This window comes from Leptodactylus fuscus, chromosome 3, assembly GCF_031893055.1.
Source record: "Leptodactylus fuscus isolate aLepFus1 chromosome 3, aLepFus1.hap2, whole genome shotgun sequence".
Taxonomy (NCBI): domain Eukaryota; kingdom Metazoa; phylum Chordata; class Amphibia; order Anura; family Leptodactylidae; genus Leptodactylus; species Leptodactylus fuscus.
Genome location: NC_134267.1, coordinates 77,487,791 through 77,508,605, shown reverse-complemented (window position 1 = coordinate 77,508,605; position 20,815 = coordinate 77,487,791). Strand labels below are relative to the sequence as shown.

General features: G+C 39.5%; 1 protein-coding gene across 1 annotated transcript in view; it reads left to right on the top strand.

The window, feature by feature from the left end:
• QPCT (glutaminyl-peptide cyclotransferase) overlaps nt 1–18,464 on the top strand; it is a 65,324-nt gene extending 46,860 nt beyond the window's left edge. Inside the window, exons 7-8 of the mRNA XM_075267799.1 lie at nt 11,740–11,856; nt 17,084–18,464. Coding sequence (XP_075123900.1) covers nt 11,740–11,856; nt 17,084–17,229 — 263 coding nt within the window. The 3' untranslated portion in view covers nt 17,230–18,464. The remainder of the gene's footprint in view (nt 1–11,739; nt 11,857–17,083) is intronic.
• Nucleotides 18,465–20,815: the final 2,351 nt, after the last annotated feature.

Genomic DNA, 20,815 nt, shown 5'->3' with positions numbered 1-20,815 from the left:
CTTTTTCATATGCGTATTGCCCCTTTTGGAAATGTATTTCGTGATTCTTTCATAGGCAGAAATGTGTTTGTTTTTTTTGTCTTTACTTCCTTAGAAGGTCAATCTTGGAACTTTTAAAAAGTCATATATTTTATTCTTTTTCTTCATAACCTAAGGTTTCCAGGCTGAGTCCAACTTGAGGTTACATGCTCATCAGAACCCTGCACTTGCTCTTCCTCTCTTTGTTCAGTTGTAGTACCTGTACTATGGAAGCTGGCAGACTAGATCATGGTCATAGTAATGCCAGTTATTATAGTACCACACCAGTGAAGATGATGGATGTGATGATCACCACCATATATGTTGTGGAAGAATCAGTAAATTGGTATGAAACTTTATTATAAATCACACAATGATTTATTTTAAACAAAAATAGTATACTTTTTCTAAAGGCAGGTACAGCCTTTTAGTACTTTGCAATTTTTCTTGAATTTTTTTTTTTTTTTATTTTTAAAGTCAGTATTGTCAGTATGCAGTGAAATTATTGGGAAAAAAACAGGGATGGGGAGGAGGAAACACCTTTGCAAGTACTACTTCTAACAATACGAATGTGGATGGCAACAGCAGCACTACTTCTGGTCTTGACAGCCCTGCCAGTAGCCATGGTGGTGGTGCTATTCTTGTTGTAATTGCTGAGAATAAAGACCTTTCAGAACCACAAAATATTGAGTGAGGGTTCTGTATGTTGCTCCTCAACATGTAATTTACTAGGATGCCTTTCTATACTGTCAACCATGTCTTCTCTTTTATGTTCACTGACGCAGATTGCATTCTCAAATAAACTTGCAGCATCTGCTGAGAGAGAGATTCCTCATAGCACTTTTTTTTTTTTTTTTTGAGTTGGATGAGAACTGCCAGTGTTTTTTTGTTTTTTTAATGTAGAGGTAGAAATGGCAGGGCTCTGCTACTGGTGGTAGTGCTGGTAGGGGCACTAAAGGAAAATCTGTTAAGAATTGGGAGGGCATACAGGAGTCCCATTGCCATGAGGAGTCACAAAAAAGTGAGGAAGGTGATACAGAATCAATGATTATTGTATAACCAACAAGACCTGGCCTGGCAACCAGTTCAGGGTGACAGTGACACAGAGAGGGTAGTGACAGCTGCAATAGTTGCCGCATTAAAAGACCTGCCTGGAGATCTAAGGCAAGCTCTGCGGGTGGTAGCACTGGCAGACAACTTTTTGATTTTGGCGACAGCAGCTATGTGCAGTCATCTCCTGTATGGGAATCTTTTTATACTTTACCAAATGACAAATCAATGGCAAGGTGCAAGATCTGAAAACAGATAGTTGGGCGTGCAGGCAGATATGTAGGAACTAGGTATTTCTATACTGACATAAAATGCATCACCAGAATATTTGGCAAAGTTGGAATAGCAGTGGCACCATGTGAGCAAGAAAATTCCATTCCTTGTCCTCATGATCATCTTTGTAGGCAGACTATGTCCATTCCACACCCCCACATGGCGGTTGTCATCCTATTACCATTCATTATATCATCTCCTCTGCTTCTCCTTCTCCACACAGTCTGCACCAACTCTGTAGATTGAAGTTTGCTAGCTGTGGCATGGGAGATGGGTGGTCTCGTAGGGTTTCTTGCATTGAAGTCTGCCTCAATGACCCGAGTACTGTGTTCACCAGACATCAACACAATGCTCCTCGTCAGTTAACCTCTGCGGCATGTAAATGGCTGTAATAATAAGAAATGTGTCAAGGGGGCAACACGGTGGCTCAGTGGTTAGCACTGCAGCCTTACAGTGTTGGAGTCCTGAGTTTGAATCCCGTCAGGAACATCATCTGCTAGGAATTTATATGTTCTCCCCGTGTTTGCGTGGATTTCCTCTCATTCTATAAATGCATACTCATAGATTTAAAAAAAAAAATACATTGTGATCCCTATATGGGGCTCACAATTTACATTTAAAAGGGGGGAAAAAAAGAAATGTGTCAATAACTGGATAATGAATAAAGCTACGTTAAAAATTAGCACACCATTGTTTTTCTTGTGCAATTGTCCATGTGTTTGATGTGTCACATGACCCCCTTGATCCCACTGAATAAAGTAATGTTTAATCCAAAATGGCGGCTTTGCAGATTTCCGCCATGGCGTCACCCGACCTCAAATGTTTTCGCCTTCCCATGTACTAATATGCCACAAATGGTAAGGTGATATCAGCAACCACTTTCACTTTATCTGGATGTATCCATACTTAAGGCCCACCCTGTATAATGGATCAGTCACATGAATCATTAAAATAACTGTTGTATGAATAGACCCTTTATTTTTTATGGAGCCATATGCTGGCCATTAAAAAATGGCTAGCACTTTGCCATCAAACCCTGTTCTTGGAATAAGCACTAAATGTTAATAGTTTTACACAAGTTCAACATTTCAGCAAGGGCCTTCAACTCTTCCTCCTCTATCAATATGGAGGATGGGAATGTTTTTTTTTCCTCATTACATCAATCTGCTCGGTGACAGCATATCTTGTCTTATCTTCCATTTTAGCATTTTCCATTCTAGAACCATTAAAAAAAAACAAAAAAACCTCAAAGTCTACATTAGTATTAATAGAATCTTCATGATTATACGGTACATTATCAAGATTGCAACTTTTCTAAAGAAATTTTTTTTTTCCATACCATTACCACCGCCAGATTTAAGTTTCTCAAAGGATCAGCTATGGAATTCTTCATTTATCTAGCAGGGAACTTGCTGAATAAGAATATAAGAAAAAAATTACCAAGATATTCATATGTTAATTGACATGCAAACTAATATGAAAAACATTCATATTCATGAGCGTTGTAAATAATTTCTGTTTAAGTATGAATATGATTGGATAAACAAAAGTTTGTAAGGGTCAAAGCCTAAAGCATATCAAAGGGGCACACCCTGAGAGAGAATCTTCATTGACCACAACTGTGTGCCAGTGTCTCGCTTTCTTCCCAGGCAGTCAAATCCTATAAAATATGTTAACAGGATTTATTTATTTTAAATTTGATTTTTATTGGAAGGCAAAAAAAAAGGGGGTTACAATGTATAAAAAAGGAGGCTTAAATTTACACAAGTCACAGCTGAGTCTACCAGGAATCCTGCAATGTTAATGGTAACCATTCTAGGGACCAGGAATGAGAGGTGGAGCCATGCTGCTGAATAGAAATGAGAAAGCAAATTGTATTAGGAGCCAGGAATTAAAGATAGAGCCACACATGGAACCAGGAATGAGAATGTAAAGGTATGCTGGGGACCAAGAATGGTAAGGTGTAGTCAAGTTAGGAATCAGTAATGAGAGGATAAATAACACTGAGGATTAGAAATAAGAGGGGTAGCAATGCTGGCTACAAGTAATAAGACAGGTGCCATGGTTGGGACCACAAATGAGATGGGCAGCCATTTTTGGAACCAGGATTCAGAGAGGGAGTCATACTGATGAAGAAGACTAAGAGGGTGTGCTATCCTCCGTGCAGGAATGATGGTGTCTTCTTTAACTGAGAAAAGGAGAAATCGCCAGAGAAACTGAGAAAGATGGAGAATTGTTGGTATGCAAGTATATAATCTGGGGAGACTTGTCTACAGTACCATGGCTGTTTTATTAGTTCTAGTCCAGGCTTGCTTGTGTGTAATATACTGATGTAATTATAAGCATAAAATACACACTAACCATAATTAGAATTGTTAGACTCTTTCATTATTATCTCTGTGTTTTGGGTATTTAGACATATTAACCTGTGATATTTATACTTTTGTCTTTGAGAGGACCACCCCCATGACAGACCATTTTCCTGTGCAAGAGGTTTCACTGTAATTTAATGAGAAATTAAGATGTACACACAGATGGAAACTAAATATATCTCACAAACTGCAGCATGAGACTATGAGATAATAGAGGTGTGTCGAGGAGTATTGTTAGTACAATACATCAGAAAGTCTTCAGACCCTGTCATTTTATTTTGTTGTAGCCTTATGTTATTAAAAAAATAATAAATCACCTTTGGCAGTCTTTACAGCCTCCTGTCTTCATAGGTATGATGCCACTTGGTTTGCACACCTTTATTTGGGTAATTTTCTGGCATTGTTCGCTGCACATTCTCTCTAGTTCTGTCCAGCTGGATGGGGACCAACATTGGACAGCCAATTTCAGATCTCTCCAGACATGTTGAATTAGTTTCAAGTTAGGCCTCTGACTGGGCCACTCAAAGAAATTCACAGACTTACCTAAGCTATATCTGTGCTGTCATGACTGTGTGCTTGGGGTATGTTGTCCTTTTGTCCCATTCTGAGGTCCAAAGCACTCTGGATTATTTTTCCATTAAGAATCTCTCCGAACTTTGCTCCATTTAGAGTTCCCTCAACCCTCTCCCCCAGCCAGTCAAAAACACTGCACGGCATGATGATGCTAAAGCCATGCATCACTGTAGGGATGGTATTGTACAGGGGTTGAGTAGTACTTTTCTCCAGATTGGCACTTAGAATTGAGGCCAAAAAGTTCAATCTTCATTTTATCAGACCTGAAAATTTGATGAAACTGAGAGGTGACTTTTTATGTATATTTTTACTGAGAGGAGGCATTCTCTTTGGCCACTCTGCCATAAAGCACAAACTGGGGGAATGCTGCAGTAATGGTTGACCTTCTAGAAGCTTCTCCAAATAGTACATAGGATCTTTGGAGCTCAGCCAGAGAGACCATTGAGTTCTTTGTCACCTCTCTTACCAAAACCCTTCTTCCCTGATTACTTAGTTTGGTGAGGCAGCTTTAAGAAGAGTCCTGTTTTATTCAAACTTTTTCCATTTAAAAATTATGGAGGCCACTGTGCTCTTAAAAACTTTCAGTGCAGCTGAAAATTTTTATACCCTTCTCTGGGTGTGCTCCTCCACTCAATATAGTCTCTGAGTTCTTTCCTCCTCATAGCTTGATTTTTGCTGTGATATACACAGCTGTGAGACCTTATATAGATGGGTGTGTCATTCCAAATCATGCCCAACTCAACTGAATTTACCGGTGGGTAGACTTCAATCAATTTATAGTGCCATAGCAAAGGGTGTAAATACCTATGTCCATGTGAAATTTTAATTGTTCCTCTTTAATACATATCTAGAATTCTGTTTTCACATATTTCTTATGGGGTATTGAGTGGAGATTGATTGGGAAAATATATAGGTTTTAATTTTAGTACAAGCCCTCAATATAACAAAATGTGAAAAAAGTAATAAATTCCATAGGTATTGTATAGCATTGTTCTTGTGTTCATCATTACTCATATTAAAATATACATAGGCCTCCTTGGCCTTCAGAACCAAAGCAATTTGGTGTGAGGTATTATCCACTGGTAAAAGATGAGAGGACACAGGGAATGCCAAGAAAACATTCCACCAAAAACAATTACTTCAACTGCACCAGCCTGAACTGACAAGAACTATTCATGCTACGTGTGTCACATTCTGACCCTTCCATCAGCATTGTGCAGTCAAAAGTTCATACTTATATTTACATCCTTTTTGCCCACTGGAGTGCTTTTTGTTTCCCTTAGAAAATATTGGCACTTGAACTGGTTATTTTCTGTTACAGCCCATTCATGCTAAGGAGTCCAATTCAATGACTTTGTACAGCCATTGACATTCTCTTGACTCCTTTTGTCAATAAGTTGATTACAAAGTGACTACCAGTATGCACAAGAAATCCCCACAGGTTTCAGTGTTTGTCAGATTGCTTGATTCTCTCATTCTAATGTAGAACTTTAGGAGGCTATGTACTGTATTCATTATATAAAACCTGTGCCATACTGTGTTTAGGAAAAAATATATATCCTTAAAAAAGGTATCAACTACTGAGGACTTCTCTCAGAAAATTTCTTTAATTTCATACTGTGTTTATTGATGATGGTTTTATTCCACTATGTAAAGTTGTTGCAAAATTGCTTTTATACATTAGATGTTTTCAGTATCGCTGGACTCTCCCCTTGTTGCGTGTTCTGATTTGATATCTCAGTATGACTTTTTTTTTTTTTTTTTTTGTTAGGTTTGCTTTTTTTTTTTCATTTTTTAAATTGATGCTATCAGTGAATCTGTTCCCTGGCTTTACTCATCACTACCCTTTAAAGTTGTATTTAATTCTTTACTGAATAAAGAACCCTCTGCTGATTTCGAAATTGACAGGGCCCATTGCACTCTGTCCATGCAACCCTGACTCAGATAAGCCACATGATGTACTTTGGTGCATTCACTACTTTACAGAGAAAGAGGCCATCATTTAGAAAGCCAGGGAAAAAGGGACTTGACTTTAGACGGCATCAATATCTAACAATATCTAGCCTCTTCAAAACAACCCTGAACGAATGTGAGACCCTACGCCTGCTGCTAGATGTTCTCAGGGATCACTGGTATCAATATACTTTCACTCCTGTTTCAGTTCTGTGTCAAAAATGGTGGCTCACTGCCCTATATCTGAGATTCTGGATTCTCAGTCTACCAAGTGTGTCCATATCTGACTGGCCTTTTGCACCAGTTCTTCCACAAAGCCCATGCCAAATCTGACAAAGGCAGTTGCCTGTTCCTTGCAATGAAGCCTCATAACCTGTCATATGAATTTATACACTGTTATATTCTTAATGAGAATGTTCACAATATTACTACAGTCCATTTCTGTCTTCTGTGATATGATATCAACGGACATTAAAGGGGCTCTATCAGCAAAATCATGCTGATAGAGCCCCACATATGCATGAATAGTTAATTCTCTTTTCTTGGTATAGGCCTGTAACTTCTTTATAGAGTTTACCTGAGGCACTACGATCTGAAAGTACTCTACCTAGGCATTTGCTTATGGTTCATGCTCCATGGTCTGACACTGATCACAAGGCAAAACATGTGTGGTTTCAAATGACGCATGCTTTATCTCAAGTAAAAATGCAGATGTATAATTGCACCATTAGGGATTTCGATGGATTCCCTTCCAGTGTATTACGTAATATGACTAGCTCTCAGAAGTAGAAGTCAAGGAGTGTGTGCATTAGTCACTCTGTTCCTGTTGCATCTCTACCATCATTTTTTTGTTTTCCTTTCCCATAACACCTTCAGTCTATTTTTTTTTCTTCCCTTATTTCTCTTCTTCCTGCTCACCTTCTACCTTAACCACTTTTTTTTTTTCCCCTCCATCTTCCCTATCCACTCCTCCAACCTGAATGGGATGGTATGTCTGAATCTGCATCTTTAATGCCAGAGGGTTAAAGGGGGCCCACAACACTAACTCCTTCCATCCTTCACTAGGTGAATCTGGTGTAGTTGGAATGTTTTCTGTAGTTCCCACCATTTCTGATCAATCATTGCTATTTAGCTTTTATTACATTTGTGCTCTCTACTGTCAGGTGGGCAGTTTCTTTTTGCTTTCCGCTCCAGACCTCGCATGTGTCAGTAGAGAGCATAATTGTGCTGAAACTAGCAGAAATGATTGCTTGAAGTGGGGGAGACTATAGAAAAAAAATTTCAGCTGTTTCGGGATCGGTGGAACAACACCTAGGGAAAGATGCAATGAGTTGAAATTGGTGGAGGTGATGAAGAAGATGCAGATCCTGTTTCATAGTCACATGGAGATGGTCCCAGAATACCCACTTCAAATGTTCCCTGGCTAACTAAAAGGCTTTATTCCAGCTGGTACCACAGCAAAAATCCCATTTTTAAGGATAGAGGTATCAGTACAGGGGAACATAGATCCCTTCCACAAACTGTTTACACTGATGAATATTTACATTTCTTTATCATTTATTAGATTTATGATTATGAAGTGAATGCTATGATAACTTTGGTTAATAAGATCAATTTATGTAGTTGAGTTAAATCTGGTAAAAAATTATGTATGTGGCCAGATTAAACCATATACCACCATATATGCCATCATATGTCACTGTTTGAAGACAGAATAATTACCTGCCTCTGAATTTTTAAAGAGGTATCCTTTAATTCTTTCATTCTGTACCTAGTCCTCCGATATATATAACTCTGCTAGTATTACGTTATTTCTATCTGAAAACTCAGGGTTTTCTCCTCCTGATTTGAATCATGTGATCTCAGGGTGACCCCTTGAGAAAAAATGGCTTTCTGTTCTCACAAGGAGATCACCATTGGGCAATAGACCTTTCTGTATGATTCAAGCAGCATGGATTGTTACACACAAGCTGCCCATGTGAGGTGAGGGGACAATATCTGCTATCACTAGATGGAGATTACAGTGTATCCACCCTCACTGTATATTTTAGAATAGCACACACCAGGTGGTAGCACTTAAGAATTGTACATGTACAGTATCTGAAGGGTGCCAGTAGAATTTAACAAGGGAATCTTAAAAAAATTAAACTGCCTTTTATAAAGGTTATTCCAGCAACTGTGCTCTGTAGCTAAACTATACGTCCCCTGTGCTCTCTGAGGAGGCTGCTAATAAAGAAGAGATGCATCTTTAAAATGAAGGTACTGCTGAAATAGCCTTTATAAAGGCTACAATAAATGGTATTTAGTTTTTTCCAATATAAAAAACAAACTTTTTTTTTTTTTTTTTTTTTTTGCCAGTGATAGATTTTCTTTAAAGGGGCTCTATCATTGGGAAAAGTCATTTTTAACTAATCACATTCTTGCATATCATTTAGAAATGCTATTCCACACCTTCCTTTGCCTCTGGTTTTTGAATAAGTCCGTTTTTATTCATATGCTATCCACAGTGATTCCCCCAATACAATGCTGCACACTGGCCCCACACAGTATAATGCTCCCCAGCAGTCCCACACAGTATAATAGGCTCCTCACAGTGCCCCCAGTATAAGATAAGATAATCCTTTAATAGTCCCACAGTGGGGAAAATTCAGTTAGTTACAGCAGCATATTAATACAGATACAGGATAATACACAGTAATACATTACAGAAGTAGACACACATAAGCTGAGAAGAGAAGATATACTAGGAGTCCATAGCAGCTAGTAGCTAAGGAACAGAAGAAGGAAGACTTCATAATCATAATCTTTAGTTTTCTGTGCGGAGTGATCTTCGCTTGGTCTGATGTAGATTATGTAGCCTGATCGCGGTTGGAAGGAAGGACCTGCGATAGCGCTCCTTCTCACACTTCCAAGTGCCATCAAGGTCTCATACATGGGGTGGGATTCATTCTTCCGCATGGAGGTCACCAAGGACAGTATCCTTCTGTCATCTACCAACTGTACTGAGTCCAGGGGGCTCCCTAGGACAGAGCTGCCCCTTCTGATCAGCCTGTCAAGTCTATTTCTGTCCCTGGTTGATATACTGCTCCCCCAGCAAGCCACACCGAAAAAGATGGCTGAAGCAACCACAGAGTTGAAGAAGGCCCTAAGAAGTGGCCTTTGGACTCTGAAGGCCCTCAGCCTCCTGAACAAGTAGAGCCTGCTGTGACCCTTTCTGTGCAGCACCTCCAGGTGATCAGCCCAGTCTAGTTTATTTAAAAAAAAAAAAAAAACACAATATAGTTCACAGCCAAAACTCAAATGTTTTAGGTTAACATATGCACGAATACGGTCTCCTGGGCACAGACGGATTAGCAGCATATACAAGGAAAAAGATGTATCCAGCACATTGAAGTAAGTATAAAACTTAATTTTTAATTATAAAAATCATTGATAAAAACTTTGCAAACATGAAACAATGAGCATATTGAGAGAAAAAAGAAGCAAAAAATGGGTTATCCTCAGTGGACACTGGAGAGAGCAGACAGAATAGTAGCTCATAGAAGTAGAACATCCCTACTACAGGATTCTTATAGGAGTCCGAGTTTAGGGGGGGTGATTGGAGGAGGAAGCTTCTCAAAAGAGAGGCTTTTTGGATCTTTGAATTGTCAACCCTGACCTCTTATTTTTAGTGAGCTCTCGGTTCTACATCCTTCAATTGCGGGATTATGTTTACATATTCCTACAATACGTTCTCGTAATAATGATTATATGCACAGTATTGTCATGTGGCAATCTGATATCACGTGACAGCTCGTTGATCACGTGACCCAATAACCATAACAACGGACTGCCCTGATCTATGTGATGATAAAGCAGTAACAAGTGGTATTTTGCTCACAAACTATGGGGTTCAATAACGTTAGTAATGGGTTACGTCTATATATATATATATATATATATATATATATATATATATATATATATATATATATGCACAGTAGCACGGGGGATATCATTTGGAATAATATTTGGAACCTAATATAGTCCCATCCTGTGTTTCAATCATCATTTAACGTTCACATGTGAACTTTGAATACAGGGTTGCCTTGGGTTCTCCAATACTGGGAGGTGTGTGGAACAACTAGGTAAGTGATACTTACCGTTTTGATTACTTACCATTCTGTTATTATGAATCTATAGTTATTTGAGATGTTTCAATATAGGTTATGATGCATATGTGATCGTCCTATTTCTGTTTTGTATTTATATGAAAATATTTTTTGTTTATGTGAGTTGCACACTTAAGTCATTAATAATTTTTTGTTCAATATAATGTGTATGTTATGTATTGTTATGCATGTTTTCGAGTTTATTATATACGTTATGAGTTTTGTTTTGACGTTTAGCCTGATTTTTTTTTGGAACTCAGGTGTAATTTACGTCCAATTAGGGACGCACTGAGTATATATACGCTAGATATTTCTCGTTAGTATGGCTATGAATAAGGGGCTTAGCCCTGAAACGCGTCGGCCAGTGTTTTTTTTGTCATGTCTAGTCGGTCTCGTCTATTTGGTATGTCTCCGTGACTTTTTTGCTTCTTTTTTTTCTCTCAATATGCTCGTTGTTTCATGTTTGCAAAGTTTTTATCAATGATTTTTATAATTAAAAGTTAAGTTTTATACTTACTTCAATGTGCTGGATACATCTTTTTCCTTGTATATGAGTCTAGTTTATTATTGAGGGGCACACCCAGATACTTATAGGTCCTGACTTTCTCAATGCTTGTCCCTTGGATCTCCACCGGGGTCAGAAACTAATAATGCTCCACAGCGTCTCCATACAATATAATATGCTCCCCAGAAGCCCCACACAGTATAATAGGCTTCCCACAGCATCTGCCCGGTATAATGCTCACTGTGTCTCCACACGGTATAATATGCTCCCCAGCAGTCCCATACAGGTTTTGTGAATTTCAGTGTTATTATTATAATATGGGTTCTCTTCAGATCCCAGAGTATACTAAGATAAGACCCAGGAGAGATGAGGGGAAAATAACAGACAATTAAACTTATTGTGACTCACCACTAATGGGCATCCTCACTTTGGTTTTTTCCAGCTTCCTATGACTCTCCAGCTTCCTCTACAGCTGATGTTGCATGTCCCAGAGGTCACCTCTGAGGCCTGTGATTGGGCCTCAGTGGTCAAGTGGGCTGAGGCCCAATCATAGGCTTAAGTAGTGATCCCAGGGCCATGTGACATCAGCCACAGGCCAGAAATAAGAAGATAATTCCAGAGACCACCAGATGCCCAGGAGAGGGGAGTATAAAAGTTTTTTTTACTTACCTCACCTGGGCAGGCTTCTATTTGAAAGGTGGCACATGACGCTGGGCTGCTTTATGCTACCAATGTGACTGGGCCCCAGCCCTGCTTGGAGGATCCACTGGTCCTCCGGTGAGCCATGCTGATACTGTAGAGAATTGAAACTAATTATTACTCTGTCTGTATGCTTTCCAACTAGAAAGACGACTCCATAATCTTGGATTACTGAAGGATCATCCTTCTGAAAATTTATATTTTGTAAGCAGTTTGCGAGCACGACAAGTGGATGATGATCATGTTCCATTTTTACAAAGAGGTAAGAAAAAAATGCAGTTACAATGCAGATGTTTTTAAATGTATGTCCTATTATTCTCCTCCAAACAATCATCAAATCCTAAAACTATACACAACAGCCAATCTGATGGTGCTGAGCCACAGGGGATAGAAGAGTGCAGTAGCAGTCAACCAAAAAGTTTGACTATCCCTGCAAGCACTGTAGCTAAGCTGTTTTAGCTCATTACTTTGTTCTATTGCAGCTCAACTATAAAACTGTAAAGCATTTAACTGGCAAGTATTATTTATTAATATTGTGCTGTGTGTATGAAAAGGGTCCATGTACATAACTTATCTTGATAGTTATGCATGTGAACCTCCTAAAAAAAAAAAAAAAAAATTAAGCTACAACTTTTTCTTTGAAAAAACAAGACCTGATACAGCACCATGAACAAAAATTTCAATAAAAATGTTGAGTTTTTAAATGTGGAAGCACAATAACAAATGTTTTTTTCTCTTTTATTGTACCCAAGTAGTAAATTGTAAAATACTATAAAATTTTCATATTGCTAGAATCCTATTAACCCAGAGAATGACATCTAAAAAAGGTGACATCCAAAAAAAGGTGACATTTTTTTTTCCACCTTGATTCCCCAAAAATGTGTAAAAATGATACATAGTACGTACCCCATTAAAAATACAACGCATAATGCAAAATAAAATGAAATTGTAAAAAAAAAAAAGAAAAAAAAAAGTGGTGGTCCTAAGATAAGCAACAATACGATTAAACAAAAATAATGTAGACCTTTCACCACCCTCACCCATTCAAGTTCTGTGAATATTAACTGCTCCACTAATTCCAGTGTAGTCTCCTTTATTCCTGAGCAACCAGCACAGATAGTTTTGATAACTGGTGTGCTATGTAAGCTCTGTAATGTAAGAAGGGCAGTGTCAGGCAGGGGGTTGTGATTCAGAGCTCCAATCAGAGGCAACCAGTGTCAGAGCTCAGAATCGCATTACTTGCCAGTTCCTGTCTGATACTGCCCTCTTGACAGCACATAGCCTAAATAGCACATCAAACACCAAAACTAACAGCATTGATTGCTTGGGAACAGTGGGGACTAGAGATAAAAATTCAAACTGTGCCAGAATCAGTGGAGCAGAGTATACTAAATAATGCATAGAGATAGACTTGTTGGAGATGGTGATAGGTCCTCTTTAAGACACAGAATGCATCCTGGGGAAGAGCTTACATAAGTCTATAAAAAAGCGAAATCATCCACAGTACCAAATGCCTACCATAGTAGATCAGCAGTCCCCAACTTTTTTTGTACTAAGGACCTCTTACATGTAGCTCAATTTACCAGTGGCCCGTCAAGGTTTCTGGCGGGGCAGGATTGGAGCGATCAGGCAGCTCATAAGAAAACACAATAGAGTGCATATTTAATGATTGTATTTACATATACTTTATTAATGGAGATCTCTCTCCAGGGGCGTAACTACCATAGAGGCAGCGGAGGCGGCTGCCACAGGGCCGGGGCCATTAGTGGGCCCGGTGACAGCCGCTACCGCTGCGTTTTTGTTTTTTTTTAAATTGGCCGTTACGGGCCCTATTTACTTGCCGATCCTGGACATAATACTGTGTGCAGGGGCCACTATTGGGTATAATACTGTGTGCAGGCGCCACTATGGGGTATAATACTGTGTGCAGGGGCCACTATGGGAGATAATAATGTGTGCAGGGGCCACTAATGGACATAATACTGTGTGCAGGGGCCACTAATGGACATAATACTGTGTGCAGGGCTTACTAAGAGACATAATAGAGTGCGGAGGAGGGGGTCAGTCGAGGTCTTCAGTGTCGGTTGGGGGGGCCCATGTCAAAAGTTCGTCACGGGGCCCCGCCATTCCTAGTTACGCCACTGTCTATCTCCATATCATGCATAACTTATTGGTAGGATGTACAGCTTCTTTTATTAAAATATAGGTAGGGCAGAGAGGGACCATTACTCACTGTAATAGCACCCCCACAGATAATATTACGTGTGCGTGTGTGTGTGTGTGTGGGGGGGGGGTATTACCTATGGAAGGCACTATTACAGTAATAGCGCCTCCCAGCCAATAACATTACCTTTGTGTGTAGGAATTGTTATTAATAGTAGGGAGGCACTATAATTCTAATAGTGTCCACGCCCCACAGGTCATGTTATTAATGGGTGGGTGGGTACTATTACTGTAATAATAACACAATAACACATTTGGTGATAGCAATTATTTAACTTCACTTAATAAGGAAGTTGCAAACCATTGGTTTATTAAATCATTTAGTCTTTCAACCTTCATTTCATGAGGACTATCTTCACACAACTCACAAGGTTAGAGCCTTTTTCCAACATTCCACTATTAACCCTTCCTCAGGGTTTACTAGACACTTAACTAGAAATGTATGACGAGTTATAGTACATCAGGGGTGCCCAATACGTCAATCGCGATCTAACGGTCGATCGCAGAGGACGTATGGGTCTATCGCGGGATGTAGCAGGGATCCCCGGTGTCTGCTTGTTCACAGTGCATGCTGAGAGTCGACTCTCAGCCTGCGCTGTGAACAAGCACTCTGGACACTTGTAGGCCGGGCAGCAGCAGCTCCGGGGGATGATGTGCTCCCCGCTCTTAGGGATGGAGGGAGCCGGGGTGCTGCTTGTTCACAGTGCAGGCTGAGAGTCATCTCCGGACACTGGCATTCAGGGCTGCCGCAGCCCCAGCCTGCCAGTGTCCAGAGATAACTCTCAGCCTGCGCTGGGAACAAGCAGACACTGGGGATCCCTGGGTGGCCACAGAATGCCGCTGTCTCCTGCTCTCACGCTCCGCCCGCCCCCGCCCACAGGCCCGCCCCCACCCCGCCCACAAGAAGTGGGTAGTAGATCTTTTGCCTTGGTGAGTTTATAAAGTAGCTCACATGCTGAAAAAGTGTGAGCACCCCTGTTGTACATGAAGTAATCCTTCAAAACGATGTATAAAGTACATAGGACCACATTTATTGAGACTGGGTCTGTATATGCCGGTCGAAAAAGCAAAAAGAAGTTTGTTGGAGTCAGTTGTGCATAATTTATAAAAAGGCATGCGCCCCTCAATAAATGTTGTACGTTTTGGACTGATCGAAGTATAAAAATGAAATCTGCTTCTAGACTTGAGAAATTTGCACAATTTACTGGCTTCAATAGTAGAACATATACACATAACAAAAAATGTCAAATATAGACTGTTGACATGATGTTAACTTTTTTTTTTTTTTTTTTTTTTAATTTATTTTACCTCCATCGTAGTCCATTTTTTTAGAACGCCAGAAGTCAATGGGTACAAACATATCCATTTTCTTAACTGATGGTGAATAACATCCATTAAAAAATAGGACATTCTGTTTTTGCCTGGGTCTGTTTTTAACATCTGTTTTTTTTAGCTAATGTATCAGTTTTACTAACATTAAAAACGAATGAGTAGGTTGGGTGAAAAAAGAGCAGGCCTCAATAGACACATAGGCATTTTGCACAAGTGAACTGATGATCACAAGTTCTAGCCCTCTAAATAAAAAAATAAATAAATTTAACAATTCAATTCACCCAATTTCCCTAGATCAGAAATAAAAATTAATAAACAAAAGTAAAAAAAGGAAGAAAAATTTGAACAAAAAAGCAATAATTCCTCAAAATGATATAAATAAAATGTGCATCTTGTGCTGCAAAATAAGACCTTTACATACCTACCTCTGTACGTGTAAATATAAAAAGTTATTAGGTGTCAGAATGTGACAATACTTATCATTTTCATAAACATAACAAAAATTATATACATTTAGTATTGCTTCGCTCATGCCAACCCAAAGAACATAAGGAACATGTCATTTTCACTGCAAAGTGAGCGTCTTAAAAAAAAAATAAAAAAAAATAAATAAAAACCTGAATGGCACAAATGTGATTTTATTCCCTCCATTCTCAATTTTTTTTCCAGCTTTCCAGTACAGCATATGAAATATTAAATGGTTCCGATTTTTTTTTTTTCTCTTTTTTTTTTTTCTCTTCCTCTCTCTTCTCTTGTCTTCCCTCTCCCCGACTCCCGGTTACGGGCACTCTGGTGCCAGCGCCATCGAGTCTAACACCCAGGAGGAGCGCTCTTCCCTGCTCCGCTTGCTCTGGAGTCTGGTTCTTGTTTGTTAATGGGGAGTTGACTGACTCCATATTTACCTTAGCATATCTCTACCTCCCCAATTCTAATCAAGCCAGCGCTCTGGAGATTATCTTGGATAATTTAGCTGATTTTGCTCCTGCTCCACCTTTCGGTCATCCCCCTCTGTTCCTATCGTAGGTTGTCTCTGTGGCACGATTAACGTCGCCTGGCGTCCCTCAGAGAAGCTCGGAGGCGCTTATGGTAGCCTGAACACCCTGGATTTTTCCCCAGGGGTCTCAATCGTACAGGGATGTAATGTCTTGAGATTATGTGACAAGCCGGTTTCCCCGTAGCCGGGGGTCGGGGTTTCCCCTGTTTCCACTTTATCCCTCTAACCCCCTCCCCTCTCTTCTCCCCCCCCCCCCCTTCCCCTTCTCCTGTTCGTGGGACAGTTTCGGGGTGTTCTCTTACTCAATTGTATTTGAAGTGCTTTTGTATTGCTCGCCCTGTTCTGCGGTTCCCTTCTTGGTTTATTGGGCCCGCCTGTATTATTGCTTTGTGCTGTTTTGTGATGTTTTATTTGGGTCTCCCTGTTTTCTGACATTTCTATTATAAATAAAGAATTTATAAAAAAAAAAAAAAAAAAGAAATATTAAATGGTTCCAATAAAAAATACAATCTGTCATGCAAAAAAACGCCCTCATATATCTCAAATGAACATAAAAAAAATAAAATGATGGCTTTTGGAAGGTGGGTAGTTAAAAATGAAAAACAACATAAGTTACTCTACAATCAATGTCTGTTGCTGTCATTCCATGATGATAGCAATGGACATTAACAAAGGTAGTGTGAATATAGCCTAAGTCAGTTACAGTTCAACAACATTTTTTTATAACTTCTATCATTTTTTTTATATTTTTTACAACTTAAAATAAAAGAAATCTGGGAAAAAAGTAATTTCTAAAATAGCCATTCTACTTGAGGGATTGTATTCATAGAGGTCACAGACAAGTGAGAAAAATTATTGTTAATTCTCTCAGTATATGGAACAGTATTATTCATAGACACAGTCCTATATGTATATAATAACCACACTTGTCTTATTGCAGGTGTTCCAGTGCTGCATCTTATTCCTTCACCCTTCCCGGATGTTTGGCACACATTTGAAGATAATGAAGAAAATCTTGATTCTTCAACTATTGACAACCTCAATAAAATGCTGCAAGTTTTTGTACTTGAATACCTTAATATATAATTATATGTTTGCTAGTAAATCATTTACATGGTATTTAGTATTGTAGTATATAGTACAATATTGAGTTTTATAAAAATATTAAGTGATAAATAACTGTTTGCCAATCCTAAAGAATGGTTAGAGCTGTCTTCATTTTACGTCAAGTTTTAGAATAAGCCATCCTATGTGAACTAAACTAGCAGTATTCCTGTATGTTCACCGGTATGATGTATTCTTCTGCTGTTTCCCTCCTCTCTGTATGTTCAGTTTCTATTTGCTAATTTTTTCTAGTTAAGTGCTAGAAGAGGCAAATACTTCATGCTATGATATTCTCCAATGCTTACTAGTACAATGTGGTTCCTATGAATTCCTATTGTTCTCCCACCCTCAATACTTTTTTCAGTCATTTGGTCCTTCATAAGACATATGAACAGAGCCCTCCCATCCTATGGACACCACATCAGCAGACTGCTTAAAGCACATTAACTGATATTGTAAATGTAAAATGCTAAGCTCTCCATTGAGAACTGGGTTGTTAATTAAACATATACTGAAAGTGACCTATTAATCGGTGCCCTTTTGTCCCTCCTCTTTCTCCTCTTCTTCCTCTCTCATAAACTCTCTGCACCTCTGCTCTGTGTTCTATGATCCTTAAGGCTCCATTCCCGCGGAGTAAAGCACTGCTCAATCAGACACTTATACATGTGTCAGAGTGTGAGCACTCAAAACAGATCCCATTCACTTCAATGTGTGCCGGCCTACGGGCGCTACACATTGAAATTAATGGGAGGCTTTTTAACCCGTTGATTTCAATGTGTAGCGCGCGTAAGCCGGCACACATTGAAGTGAATGGGATCTGTTTTGAGCGCTCACACTCTGACACGAGTGTACGTGTCTGAATGTGTGGCGCAATACTCCATGGGAACGGAGCCTTAGTGAGACTCTGAACAGTGAGTGTACTGAGATGCTTTTTATGTTTATTTTTCATTGAGTGCAGAAACTCTGAACAGTAACAGAGAGTGTAATAGGCAGATACAGGCTTATTAGGGGAACACTAAACCAAAATGCACAAAAAATAAAAATCTAGCACTTCCTTCCCCTTACATCTCCTCATTTCCTTTATTGTGCCAAATTACAAGTAAAACTGGAAGATATATAACAAAATGTTCTGTGTTTTATTAAATTGTGTTCATATTAAATTTATCTGCAAGTGACATAAGAATACATTTAAAGAGGACCATTCACCAGCTTTGCCAAGTCCAACTCTTTGTTCCATTGATTTCAGCACAGTTAGATTTTTTTTTTCTTTTGTCAACAAAAACAAAACTTACTGTATATTGTTCAAAGAAAAAATGACCATGTGAATTGCACAAGTATGTTGACAATTACAAAAGATAAAATACACACATATTAATGACTTTTATGATGCATGTAATTTTCCCCTGACCATAAACTAGTTTTCTTTTTAAGTATTTTATGTTGCAGATTTTTCTACGTTTTTTGAGCCCCTAATCAATGCATCTACATACCTCGTCTCTGTCAGCGGGAGGTATGTCCAGGTTTCAGCTCATCTGATTTCAGAGGCAGGGGATTGAGGAAAAGTGAGTATCTGTGTTTTTTTTAAGTTAAACTTTGAGGGCAAATTAAGGAGGAACATGATGAAGGGGGCACATGAAACTAGGGGCAGATGAAAGGGAGGAGGAGGACATTAAACTAATGGCAGATAAAGGGGGGTCACGAAACTGCAGGCAGAGATGAAGGAGGAACATTAAATTGGGGGCAGATGAAGGGGGAACATGAAACTGGGGGCAGATGCAGGGGAACATGAAACTGGGGACAGAGATGGAGGGGGACATTAACTTGGGGGCAGCTGAAAGGGGGCACTTAAACTGGGAACAACTGGAGGGGGACATTAAACAATGGGAATATATGACCAGAATTCGGGAATAACACTGCGCTGACTCCAAGCGTTTAATATATGGATTTCCAACACAAAACGCTTTTTCCAGCGTTTCGGGGATGACCCCTTTATCAAGTGTACCAAACTATACACAAGTATCCTATTAATATGTAAAACAAAACAAAAAAATCAATGATAAAAGAATAATAAAACATATATAATGCTCATCTGTATTATTTATAAAGACTGTTTGTTATAAAAAATGAATAACAAGGAAAAGAGTACAATAAACCATCTGTGTATCAGAGTGTAAGGGGGGGGGGAAAGGGGAGAGACACGGCAGCCGACTGGCTACCGGGGCTCTTGCAGGAACTTTTAGGATACAGCGGTTCCACGGACAGACACAAACACACCAGACACGAAGTAAGAAACCTAAATTTTACTCTATACCCTTTTTGGGTAAAGTCCAGGCTAATGGGCCTGATGAAATCAATAATTACAAGACACTCAGCCGAGGGCCGAGACCCCTGAGTGACACTGCACCGTGACCTAATATGTCAGAACTAGTGAACTATGCCTTTAACTAGCGGCTACCTATATAAAGCAGCTGCAATTTACCTATTAATACCAAGCTAACAAAACAATGTAAGTATGCAGAGGAAGATCACCTGCGGTGTCACACTGGGGTTTACAATATCACAGTTTACTATTTAACTTACCCACTCCCCAATGTCCACATTTCAACACACTACCCCAACCCTGCAGGGAGGACTTCAGCAACCGGTTTTGTTTTATCAGAAGTTGGTGCTTAGCTGCACAAGTCTTAGTGAAACAAATAACTCCTCTTATGACGTACTTCTGGTACTATAATCCAGGATATAGTGTCTCTTTTGAATAGCAGGACAACACGTGCTGTATCTCCGTTTAGATAGAACTCTTTTTAAAGCAAAATGGCCGGAACCAGTCTATGCTAGGTTTTTGGCGCCAAAAACTATTTACTGCGTGTATACACTATTCACCCTTATGAAAGGTGAATCGGAGCTCCGCTTACCCGGGTTAGCAAGGGGCGAACAGTCAGATGGATTTTCTGAAGGAAACAGGAATTTCTTTGCCTCCAGACAACTGGAACACAGTGTCACAAGGGCTGGTCCTTCTTTTCATCCGCTCCCCGGCGTCTGTACCGCAACCGTCTCCAACTCTCCTGACATGGGAACCAGCAACAGGTCCGGGCTTCTCCAGAGCTGGCCCTGGCCTGAAACAAGCGTAGTACGGCAGCGGATGGCGAACGATTGTCACTCAGACCTCTCACTGCTCAACAGCCAGCTTCTCCTCACACACTACTCCAGTTCACTTCCTCCACTCGTCACTTCCTGGTTCTTCCTTTACCTAACACAGCGGCATCTTGTGGTCAAAAAGAATTACTACAATAGAATTTTTCATTACAGAATTATCTCCTTTTACCACTGTTATTATCACATCACACACTTGTCAGTGGGAAGTGTTCTGAGACTGTGATAGCATTAGTCACCCCGTGACAAGAGTCCTTCAGGTATGTGCCCATAGGTGTTGGCTAACAATACCAGAACAGGTAAGTGTGTTCAAATGATTTGATAAGGCATCCACAGATATCTCCTAATATTGAAGAACAAATATCTGAAGATGCCACTATTTGGCTGACATTATTTACCTTACAAGATGAAGAGGGTC